This window comes from Chiloscyllium plagiosum, chromosome 12 (assembly GCF_004010195.1).
Source record: "Chiloscyllium plagiosum isolate BGI_BamShark_2017 chromosome 12, ASM401019v2, whole genome shotgun sequence".
NCBI classification, from domain to species: domain Eukaryota; kingdom Metazoa; phylum Chordata; class Chondrichthyes; order Orectolobiformes; family Hemiscylliidae; genus Chiloscyllium; species Chiloscyllium plagiosum.
In genome coordinates, this window is record NC_057721.1 from 68,538,920 (window position 1) to 68,551,729 (window position 12,810).

A 12,810-nucleotide genomic window follows, 5' to 3' on the forward strand; every position below is an offset into this window, starting at 1 on the left:
ACTTCTCCACCTCATTCTTTCCCACAAATGCATTTAGCTAAAAACAGTTTAAAAAGAAGTTACCTCGATTTTGTTTGCATTTTGCTGACATCAGCAACTTATATTCATGCAGTTTTTTTAACATAGTCAAACGTGCAAATGCGTTTCATGGGTATATTTTGTAAACAGAACTTGGCCACTTAAGATAATATAGCTGGTGACCAAAAACTTGGTCAAAGATGTATATTTTAAATAGCATCTTGCAGGATGAAAGACAGTAGAATCAGCTGAAAGTACAGCCAGTGAATGGTGAAGTCATTCAAATTGATTGGTTACAGAATTATGGTGCACTATTATCATGAATAATAGTGCACCAGGGCTACAGGAGGTTATATAGATTGGGAGATTGCAGAATAAGATTATAGAAATAGAGTCATATTGGTTTACAGAACAGAAAAAGCCCTTCAGTCCATCATATCTGTGCTGGTAAAAACAAGGATCCAATTATTGTAATACCTTTTCCCAGCACTTAGCCCATAGCCTTGTATGTCTTGGCATCACAAGTGCACTTCTAAATACTTTGTAAACATTATGAGAATTCCTGCCTGTGTCACACTTTCAGGCAGAGAGTTCCACAATTCCTACACTTCTGAGTGAAAATACCTTTCCTCACATCCTTCTAAACCTTCTGCCCTTACAAGCTCCAGGTCATTTTTCCCTCCATCAAGCGGAAATGTTACTTCCTCTTTACTTTGTCTACGGTGCTTATAATTATATGCATTTTTATCATGTCCCCTCTCAGTCTTCTCTGCTCTAAAGGTAAGAAACCCAGTCTATTCAATCTCTCTTCATAGGGAAAAAAAAATCTTTCCTTATCTTGGTTTTTCTGTAAAACACTTTGGCACGTCTTACTGTATTAAAATATGAAATTTGTGGCACAGAACACTGGTTTAAAAGGATCATTTCTTATTTTTGAGTTTGATTTGCCCTCACATTATTTAATCATGCCCATCGAAATTCCTCCATTTTTTTCCAGCATTCCTCTTTGCTGTTTTCTTCCAATGTTTTCCAGTAAATCAACAACTCGACTGGGCTGACTTGATGAGAGGTCACCAGTTTGTGAAAGTTACAGATTGAGAATTCCACTTTTCTGGCATGGAAAGGCTGAGCTGAGTTTAACTCCACTGGGGTGACATTTAACTTTTGAAAACACAGCCCTATGTAGACATCTTCCAGCTTTAGGATCGGAATATGCTTCGAAACAGCGATGATTTTTCCAGTGAGGTCACCCGAGAAAACATATCCAGTTCCTGAACAAAAAGGTGGAAAGGTGCTTTGAGGATACTCCTCCTTTGTCAAGTACCACTTGCTCAGTTTGTACCTTATAGGCTTCTCCTTATTCTTAATAAACCCTGTGTACAACTGTGTCCAGTTCTTTTGAGATAGAAGTTCAGTCAGGTAGTAAGTATTTACAAACATATCAGAGTCAGTTTTCATCACAAAAGACACAGATGGGCAGAATTCATGAACCCACTCAATTCCCATCATTACTTTCAGTGTGAGATTATGGTATGTGTCAGTGAAGTTCTTCTGGATTATATCATTGTAATAGAGGCTTTCATTCAAGATCATGGACTGGTACTTCGTATTATATCCCAAGAGGAAATAGGCGACTGTCCTTTTCCCATTTGGGCGCAGATCTTTGCCCCATGTTTGTCGGATAGCAGAACGCTCCTTCCATTGAGAATGTGAGACAGTCACCAGGTAGACAATGAATGGAGGGTCATCGTCACAGTTTGACTCTGGGATAATCAGAAATTTTCCCTTTTCCTTTGAAATTGATCTTTTGTTTGTGTTGTAGAACATGTAATTAATATGAAATGTGTCTGGATAAATGATACCCAATAAAAATGTACAAGTAAGGGAGAATACACAAAGTGAAATCACTATTTTGCTTTTGGTCATCTGTAAAAAAAAAGAAACAAACATTTTAGTCCAAATAATGTTGTCACAAAAATTGCAATTCAACCCTGAAAGAGTATACAGTATGCAGTGAGTCACATGATACACATTTCCCAAACTATGTACTCTGGTGTTGTGTGATTTTTAACTTTGTCCACCCCAGTCCAACTCCGGCACCTCCACACTTTGTCTTACCATTTTACAAAATACCAGTTCATGAGCTCCAGATTATCAGGTGGGAAAATCCTCGATACAGTATGCATGCTTGGGATTTTTGATCATTGCTTCCTTGATGGAACTGCTTTGGGAACCAGTTACAATAAAATTTTGAGCTTTGAACAAAGAACAGTACCGCACAAAAACAGACCTTTCAGCCCACCAAGACCCTTCTGACATTTGATACCTTTCTAAATGAAAAAAACTTTTATCTCTAAGTGGCCTATATCCCTCTATTCCCCGTCAATTGAGGTATCTGTTGCTGTTGTATCTGCCTCCATCACCACCTCTGGCATCACATTGCAGGCACTTGCCACAATCTGTGCAAAAAACTTGCCTCTCGTTTAAAATTACCTTCTTTCACCTGAAATGTATGTCCTTTAATATTGAAATTTCTACCCTGGAAAAAAGACTCTGACTACCCATTCTATTCATGTCTCTCGTAATTTTGTAAACTTCTATCAGGTAGCCTATCAATTTTCGACAATCAAGTGAAAAAAAAAGCTTTGTCTAATCTCTCCTGATAGCTAATACCCTCCGAACCAGGCAACATCCTGATAAACCACTTCTGTACCCTGTCCAAAGCTTCCATAGCCTTCTTGTAGTGTGGCACCTACAGTTGTGCACAATATTCCAAATCTGGCCTAACTGAAGTTCAAAATAGCTGCAACATGATTTGCCAATTTTTATACTCAATGCTGCGACTGATGAAGGCAAGCATGCTATATGCCTTCTTGTCTACTTTATCTGCTTAGAGTCGTAGAGATGTATAGCATGGAAACAGACCCTTCAGTCTAACTCGCCCATGCCAAACCAGATATCCTAAATTAATCTAGTTCCATTTGCCAGCATTTGGCCCATATCCTACTAAACCCTTCCTATTCATATAATTATCTAAATGTCTTTCAAATGTTGTAATTGTACCAGCCTCCACCACTTCCTCTGGCAGCTCATTCCATACACACACCAGCTTCTGCATGAAAAAGTTGCCTCTTAGGTCCCTTTTAAAGCTTTCCCTCTCACCTTAAACGTATTCCGTTTAGTTTTGGACTCCACTACCTTGGGGAAAAGACCTTGACTGCTCACCCTATCCATGCCCCTCATGATTTTATACACTTGAATATTGTCACCCCTCAGCATTCAAAGCTCCAAGGAAAACAGACCCAGCCTATTTAGCCTCTTCCTATAGCTCAAACCCTCCAACCCAGGCAATCTTCCTGTAAATCTTTCTGAACCCTTTCAAGTTTCACAACATCTTTCCTGTAGCAGGGAGACCAGAACTGAACACAGCATTCCAGCAGTGAGCTAACCAATGTTCTGAACAGCTGCAACATGACCTCCCTACCCCTATACTCAATGCACTGACCAATAAAGGCAAACACCTTCTTCACTGACATGCCTACCTGCAAATCCTCTTTAAAGGAACTATGAACCTGCACTCTAAGGGCTGTTTGTTCAGCAGTAGTCCCCAGGATCATCCCATTAAGTGTATAAGTCCTGCCCTGATTTGCCTTTCCAAAATGCAGTTGTGTTGACACTTTGGATCTCCTATATGGGTCTGTATGCCTAGAACCCCTTGTACGTCGATGCTACAAATACTTTTCCCATTGACTGTGTCACAATGTTGGTCTTTTTACAAGATTATGATGCCCTTCAGTTCTTTTTCCGGGGTGTGTGTATGTGGTAATTGGCCAGGCTCCAGCCAGGCTCTGTTTGAAAGGTTTATTGGGGGCCTTTTTGTTTACCCCTAACAGGTACCCCTCCAGCCTAAGGCTTTCATGTCTTAAAAAAAAACAGTATAATCAAAAGGGAATGGCCATCTAGCTATGCATCTGGCCTTTGTTTGGATTAGAGTTTTTGATTCAGTTCAGCAGCAGTGTGTGTGAAAAAAGGCTGCTGGCTCTCTCCCTCCTTCTTCCCTTCTGACTCCGTGACCTGTAAGCTATTTGTGTCATTTTTACTCTTTGTGTTAAGAGATCTGTTTATGAGGATTGTTGCAAGTATTTTCAAAACAGCATCATTAAGTCAAGATAGTCTGTTGGGTGTTTGGGTAGGATAATCTATCAGGTATTCGATTTTCTGTTCTTTGTATTTCATTCCATAATTTTATGAATAAATTCTGTTTGCTAAAAACTTGTCAGTCGAATCAGCTAATTCCACCACCGAGGAACCTCGATTATCCGAATATCGATTATCCGAATATCAGATTATCCGAACGGGATCTCAAGGTAGAAACATTATGACAAAAAGCTGTTTCAACCCTGATCGTGTCTTTTGGTTACAGCTACAATGATTAAAAACAAATTCAGCTCACTAAAATGCTGCTGAGAGCAGCCTTGGCCAGTCCAGGCACTGTCGCCAAATGACTGACCTCCCGCTCTCTCTGTTCCCACACTTTCGCTGGAGTTCTACACAGGGGTGTACCCTAAACCCACACCCCCCACTCCCAGCTTCCCCAGATAATCACTCCAACATTGTCCTGTACAGGGCAGAGGTGGACCCTGTCAAAACGTTGTGTGTGTGTGTGTGTGTGTGTGACTGTCTGTGTGGTTAAAAGCAGCAAACCAGCAAAGATCCTCTAGGTTTTTAAACAGCTTGCTCTTGCGCTGTAATCTATACACGACAAGAACTACACTATCTAGAGGAAGACCAAATTGAAACAAACTGCCGTAGGTGTCAAACGGCTAACGAGACAATCTCACACATCTCAGGAGGCTGCCCATTTGTAAAAAAACACTTGCATAAAACGCCATAACAAGATCGCTGACCAGTTGCAAAAACATGTCAGTTAGTACGACTGGACATCGTGCGTGGAGCCCAGATTGTTCACAAAAGATGTCTACTTATGGAAGATATTTAGGAAAGATCAGAAGATCATGGTAGTAGATGTCACAGTGCGGTAAGAAAATGATAGTAAAGCACTGGAAATAGCATGGCGTGAAAAAGGTTACAAGTACAAAAACCTGAATGCCGAGATAATGGCATTGACAAGAGGCTTGGAACTGAAGCACTTTGGCTTCGTAATGGGCGCACAAAATAAAAATAAAAAAAGGGGGCACCAATCCACTAACACCAAGGCAGGTCGGCGACCCCCACTGATGAAAAACCACCTGAATCTCACATAACTCCAGTACCTTGGTCAGTGGTGATGCTAGAGAGTCCAAATCATCGACAAGCAATGTAAAGATTAGAAAAAGGCACTCCTGTGAGTGTTTCAAAATAGCCAAATGCCTCGACATCTAATTAGTGACACGCATGAATGGTTGAACGAGATTCCCACTGTGTGTGTGTGTGTGTGTCTGTGTCTTGTGTATGTGCTATTTGGAGACTTATCCCACAAAGGCAGCAGCAGTCTTACTCTGTTGCGGTACAGTCCGGCTGCCCCAAAGGGGGTGTTGGACAGGGCTCGGGCATGGACGGGGGTCCAACAGTTGGTGGCAATAGACGGGGGGTGCAGGTTGGGAGAGCGGGGTTGGGGACTGCGGGGTTGGGGGCGGGTAGCGATCGGGCAGGGGGGCACGGATGGACGGAGGGGTGGTGTTGGACGGGATTGGAGGCGCGGTGGGAGCAGACGGGGTTAGGGGGTGGGCAGGGGTGGCTGTGGGGTTGGGGGTGGGCAGGTGGGGAGCAGGGTCTCATGTACAGTATGCGTTTTTCCTAATTTCCTGAGCAGACTTCACAGAAGACTCTGAGCCCAAGAGGAAATCAATTAACCGAATAACCAATTATCCGAACAAAATAGTGCCGGCCCATCTCGTCCGGATAATTGAGGTTCCTCTGTCTACACTTACCTAAACAAATAGCAAAGTTACAATCAGGCCTACATGCTTAAGAATGTTTTGAGGGGTCGGGCCTGGTCCATAACAAATGTAAACTGTAAACTAACTAATCAGGCCACCTATATTCTCCTCCAAATCATTTATATATATTACAAACAACAGGGGACCCAGCATTCATACCTGTGGAACATCACTGATAACAGACCTCCAGTCAGAAAAACACCATTCCACCGCTACTGTTTTCTATGAATAAGCCAGTCCATCCTATCGGTTCACCACAGATCTCAAGTGACTTCATCTTTTGTATCTGCTCACCATCACCTACTTGCTAAAGGGTCCAGCTGGTTCAGTTAGCTCAGGCCAAAGATGGATGGGATGAAATTGGTTGAGAAAGATTCACCTTGATTGGCTCCACATTTTTCGATTAGAAAATGGCTGCCTGAGTGAAGTCCTAAATAAATACCCGAATGTTTTACAGGGAAGTCAAGGCCATCTTACATGTTGACCAAGAAACAACACCAATATCCTGCAAGGAATGCCTGGTGCCATTTGCTGTACATGCAAGAGTAGAGACAGAAATCAGGAGGCTGGAAAGCGAAGGAATCATCAAACCTATACAGTTTAAGGAAAGGGCAGCATCAGTCATACCGATTGTGAAACCTGATGGGTCAGTTTGCTTTTGTGGGGATTTCAGATAAACGATAAATCATTTTTCGCAGCTGGGTAAATGCTCAATTTCTCTTTTGGAGGATTTATATCCAAAACTGGCAGGGGGGCTGTCCTTCACGAAGCTGAATATGAGCCAAGCGTACCTGCAATTGCGGTTAGATGAGGATTCCCAGTAATATGCTCCAATTAATACCCTTAAGAGTTTGTACCAGTATACGAGACTGTGTTTTGCGATATCATCAACCTGTATCAATTTCCGGTAGACAATGGACACCACTTTACAGGGTCTTCCCCAGGATGCCATTTACCTGGATGACATGCTAATAACCGGGAAGATGAATAAAGAGCATTTAGAGAATTGGACATAGTGCTTAAACATTTGTGCAAAGTGGGGTTACGCCTTCGGAGGGAAAGATATGTGTTACAAGTACCCCAAGAGACCTACTTGAGCTACAGAGACATCAAGACTGGGTTACACCCATTGGAAGATAAAGTGAGGGCACCTCAAAGGTGCCTTGGCTCCCACGTCTGTACTGGAGCTTAGGTCTTTCCTTGGGTTGGTGAATTATTATGAAAAATTCATATGTAACCTGGCCTTCACTTTGGCATCCTTACCTTTGTTATTGAAAAAGGGACAGCCTTGGAAATGGTCACGTAGCCAAGGGGTAGCCTTTAGGGAAGTGAAGAAGCAGTATTTTTGAAGGTGTTGGCAAACTATGATCCCAAGTGAGATGTGATGCTGACATGCGATGCCCTGCCATTATGGTATCGGAGTAGTGTTGGCTTACAGATGGCCCAATGGAAAGGAATGCCCTCATGCACATGCATCCCCGACTTTGGCCAATGCAGAGTGGAAATACGCCCAGATAGTGAAGGAAGGTTTGGCAGTCATCTTTGATGTGAGAAAGTCCCACCAATACTTTTACAGATATAAATTTGCAATAGTAATGGACCATAAACCCTTGTGGGGCTACTTAAAGAGGACAGGGTCATGCTGCCCACAGCTTCAGGTCAAATTCAGCAGTGGGCTCTGATTCTAAGTACGTACAATGACAAATTGGAACACCGGCTGGGAAGCAAAGTGGCAAATACAGATGCTTTGACCTACCTCCAGCTGGCAGATACACCACAGGTGGCCCTGCCACTGGAGCAGTCCACTCTGGTTTCAAATTTTCTGGTCACCCTTCTGGTCACTACTGACAATATCAGATTGTGGACACAAAAAGATCCCATTCTGGCAAAACTAAACCAGCTGGTGGTCACTCGGGAAACAGTGCCGCACATGAAACTGCTGCATAAGGATGCATGGTGTTAGGAATATAGTATTAGCGTGGATAGAGGATTGGTTGACTGACAGGAAGAAAAGATTGGGGATAAATGAGTGCTATTCTGGCTGGTAACCAGTGATTAATAATATGGGGAGAATGCAGGTAAGTGGAGTTGAAATGCCCAACAGCCATGTTTAAATGGTGGAGTGGACTCGATGGGCCGAATGGCCTTACTTCCACTCCTATGTCTTATGGTCTTAATGGTATGCCTTAGGGATTGGTGTGAGGACCACAATTATTTACAAATTATATAGATGATTGGGGTTGGGGACCACATATACAGTGTCAAAGTTTGCCGATGACATTAAGATGAGTGGCAGAGCAAAGTGTTCAGAGGACTGTGAAACTATGCAGAGGAACATAGATACATTGAGTGAGTGGGAAAAGGTCTGGAAGATGGAAGACAATGTTAGTAAATGTGAAGTCATACATTTTGGTAGGAGTAACAGCAAAATAGATTATTATTTGAATGGTAAAAAATTGCAGCATACTGATTTGCAGAGGGACCTGGGTCCTTGTGCATGAATTGCAGAAGTTTGGTCTACAGGTAGAACATTTAGGAACATAAATGGAATTTTGTCCTTCATTGCTAAAGGGTTTGAGTTTAAAAGCTAATGTTACAGCTGTACAAGGTGCTGGTGAGGCCACACCTGGAGTCCTGTGTGAAGATTTTGGTCTCCTTACTTAAGAAAGGATGTACTGTCACTGGAGGGGGTGCAGAGGAGGTTCACTAGGTTGATTCCAGAGTTGAGGGAGTTGGCTTATGTGGAGAGGTTGAGTAAACTGGGATTATATTCTTTGGAATTCAGAAAAATGGCGGGGGGGGCGGGGATCTTACATATAGAAACATATAAAATTATGAATGGAATTGATAAAATAGAAATAGATAGGATGTTTCCACTGGTAGGTTTAACAAGAAGGCATGGCCTCAAGATTAGAGGAAGCAGGTTCAGAACTGAAATGAGGAGCTTCTTCATCCAAAAGGTTGTTAACCTATGGAATTCCTTGCTCAGGGAAGTAGTTGACGCTACTTCAGTAATTGCTTTAAAAGCTAAGGTAGATCCTTCTTTGAAAAATAAAGGAATTAAGGAATATGGTGCAAACGCGAGTAAGTGGAGCTGAGTCCATGAAAGATTAGCCATGATCGTATTGTGTATCAGAGCATGCTCGAAGGGCCGGACGGCCTACCCTGCTCCTAGTTCTTACAGTCTTATGTAAAAGGACCATCATAACCAGAATTGATACCTTTCTGGACTGAGAGACCAGGTCATCATAGAGGACAACATATTATTATGAATTATTATTATAATAATTATTATATATAAAATATAATTATAATACTAATTATTATAATAATTATTATTATATTATTATTATGAAGAGCAAGAGTAAAGGCTTCTGCCAGATACTGGCTGGACTCCACCAGAGTCATCCAGGGGTTTTCGAAATGAAGATGCTGGTGAGATGTTATATCTGGAGGCTAGGATTGGATGCTGACATAGCTGCATTGGTCGGGCAGTGCGCCGAGTACCAACAAGGATAGAAATTGCTGCCACCAGGTCCCCCACACTTGTGAGAATGGCTGGGAAATCCAGGACTCGGTTACACATTGATTATGCCAGTCTCTTCATGGGCTCTCTTTTTAGTCATTGTGGATGTCCAGTCAAAGTGGTTGAACACACATAGAGTTCGTTAGTCAAACACAGGGATGATAATTGAAAAGTTGCGCACATCTTTTGCAATACACAGAGATGGTAACACACAACGGACCATCATTTACCAGCAGGGAATTCAAGTATTTCCTACAATCAAATGGTATTTGGCATGGAAGGACAGCTCCATACTATCCATCATCCAATGGCCTGATGGAAAGAGCAGTCCAAACTTTGCAGGCAGGCTTAAAGAAATAACCTACAGCTTCACTCGCTGCCAAAGTGTCCTGGTTCCTGTTTGATCATAGGGTCAGCCCTCACGCAACTATAGGGACAGATCCAACAGAGTTGCTGATGGGGAGAAGATTTCACACCAGGTTAAATCTGATCTTCCCAGACCGGGTGGGGGAGGGTGAAACAGCCTCAGGTATGCCAATGCTGGACACAAGCCTGCACTGAGAGAGACAGTTTACTTCAGAGGACAATGTTTGGTGCTGAAACCACGGAAATGGCCCTGCATAGGCAAGAGGCATGGTGTATGCGAGGTCAGGTCCCATAATGTACAAAGTTCAGACAGGTGAAGCTGTCCTGAACAAGCACGTGGAACACATGAAAGTTGCAAACCCGCAAATGGGGACGCAATGAAACATACCCAGCCCCTCAGAACAGCCAGAAAGACTGTCAGAACTCATGGATTCTCTCCCTCCACCTCGCATTGAAGATACCTCAGAGGATGAGATGGACAATGAAGATGTCGCAGTCTCGATGCCGTTACTGCTTGAAGATGAATTTCTTCCAAAATGCTCTTGGCACAAGAAGCGGGCTAATAGTCTGGTACACACCGCCTGTATCCAAGGTAGATCTGGTGCGAAAACACCCCTGGAGAAACTACAGGAGAAAGAATGGGCCTATGTGCCAGACTTAGAAGGGTAGGTATGTAGTGATTGGACTGGGGTCAGGCAGGTGGACCTCACAGAACTTGAGTTCCCTGATTGAGGCTGTTAAACTGGTCCTGAAGAAGGGCCTGTGCCCGAAACGTCGAATCTCCTGTTCCCTGGATGCTGCCTGACCTGCTGTGCTGTTCCAGCAATAAAGTTTCAACTTTGATCTCCAGCATCTGCAGACTCACTTTCTCCTGTTAAACTGGTCCAATCAGGGAGCCCTGACTGACAGATATAAACAGGAGCGTTTCACTGTTTGATCACACAGCATTGCCCTTTGATGTGAAGGGCACTGATTGTCACAGGCCACTCGGGTGTTTCCTTTCTTCCTGGTGGTGGAAACTGAATAAAGATTTGTGCACCTTGTGTCTCTCACTGTGTCTCACACCTGCACACACACAACATGGGTGCTGGGGAAAAAAATAAGCAAAACAAAAAAAAAAGGAAAAAAATTTTTTAAAAAATAAAGAGGAGCGTCAGACATCCTGTTCAGTCTGAGAGCTGGCATGTACAGTGCATGTCTAATAAAAGGTGACTTGATGACAGGATTCTGGGTTTTGTGGAGTTATTTCAAAACAGAGTGAGTAATGAGAGTGAAACTACAAAAGCTATTGTCAAAAAAACCCTCACTGGCCTCTGCCTTTGAAATTGTGCAGCGGAGCCAGGAAAATCAGTTTGTGAAATGCCACAGCTCAGTGTTTATTTTACATGGAACAAAGGCCAATCATCAATGATTTCCCCAAGATCCAGCAGGCAGTTCTATTCATTTTAAGATTAGCAAGCGATGTGGACTAGAATTTTAGACCAGGACCAGGATATAATTGAAAACAAACAGGACCAGGATATAATTGTTAAGTGGCTCAGAGGGAAACGCAACAGTAACCCAGCTGGAGGTAGCAGATTGAGAGAGGAGGAGGGACAGAGTGAGGTGGGCAAGGTTTAAAGTGGAACTGATGGTTGTGGGTTTATGTCAGGAGAAGAGAACCAGTGGTTCAGCAGAAGGATCCATGCCAGTGTGGCTCTCCAACTTAATAACACTTCAGGAGGCGGTGTCAGCATAGTATTTAGCCAAATAGTCAAATCAAACTAACTTGCTGGAGCTGGATCAAGCGAATGGGTGCAGCATTGTGAAAGGCACAGGGATTCAGTGCCACAAAAGCTTTAATATCCTTCTGTAGATAGCTAAGATGAGTTATGAGTTGCAACCAGGTATAAAGCCTCCAAGTCCTCGTTCACAAGTATACATATAAATTGAGCAGCTTGTGGGCGCATAGTCCTCCTACAGACAATATGTGCCATTATAGGAACATCACTGAGTGATGGACAAAGCTGAGTTACCTAACCTGCAATCCTAAACTGCAATCTTCTTCCTGACCTCTCCGTCCCCACCCCCACTCCGGCCTATCACCGATTCTCCTGCTCCTTGGATGCTGCCTGACCTGCTGCGCTTTTCCAGCAACACATTTTCAAAGCTGAGGTTACTCTTAGACATACAGGAGGCAACACTATCGTCATCACATGCATTGCTGAATGCACATGCAGGAGTGCACATTGATCTAAATCTTATTCCTTTGACCTTGCATTAAAAGAGAGATCATGGGTGGTATTTTCCCAGCCTTGGGCATCAGCGCATTGTAGTGACGTAAGAAAAATGAGGTTTAGATTTTAGATTTTAGATTTAGATTACAGTGTGGAATCAGGCCCTTCGGCCCAACAAGTCCATACCGACCTGCCGAAGCGAAACCCACCCATACCCCTATATTTACCCCTTACCTAACACTACAGGCAATTTAGCATGGCCAATTCACCTGACCCTGCACATCTTTGGATGGTGGGAGGAAACCGGAGCACCCGGAGGAAACCCACGCAGACACGGGGAGAACGTGCAAACTCCACACAGTCAGTCGCCTGAGGCAGGAATTGAACCCGGGTCTTTGGCGCTGTGAGGCAGCAGTGCTAACCACTGTGCCACCGTGCCGCCCACTGGGTTCTTGATGCTGAGAAAAAGATTTGATTTTTCCATTCAAGAACAGCGAAACAAGAATCTTGCTCATGAGTAATGAAGTTCATTTAGTTTATTTGCAGTTCGCTATTCTTTAGTCATAGAGTCATGGAGAGGTACAGCATGGAAACAGACCCTCCGGTCCAACCCGTCCATGCCGACCAGATAGCCCAACCCAATCTAGTCCCACCTGCCAGCGACCGGCCCATATCCCTCCATCCCTTCTTATTCATATACCCATCCAAATGCCTCTTAAATGTTGCAATTGTACCAGCCTCCACC

The 12,810-nt window shown here is 43.3% G+C and overlaps 1 protein-coding gene across 1 annotated transcript in view; it reads right to left on the minus strand.

The window, feature by feature from the left end:
• Positions 1–354: 354 nt before the first annotated feature.
• LOC122555389 (beta-1,3-galactosyltransferase 5-like) overlaps positions 355–12,810 on the minus strand; it is a 31,853-nt gene continuing 19,397 nt past the window's right edge. The window contains exon 2 of the mRNA XM_043701354.1: positions 355–1,944. Within this exon, the coding sequence (XP_043557289.1) occupies positions 982–1,944 (963 nt within the window). The 3' untranslated portion in view covers positions 355–981. The remainder of the gene's footprint in view (positions 1,945–12,810) is intronic.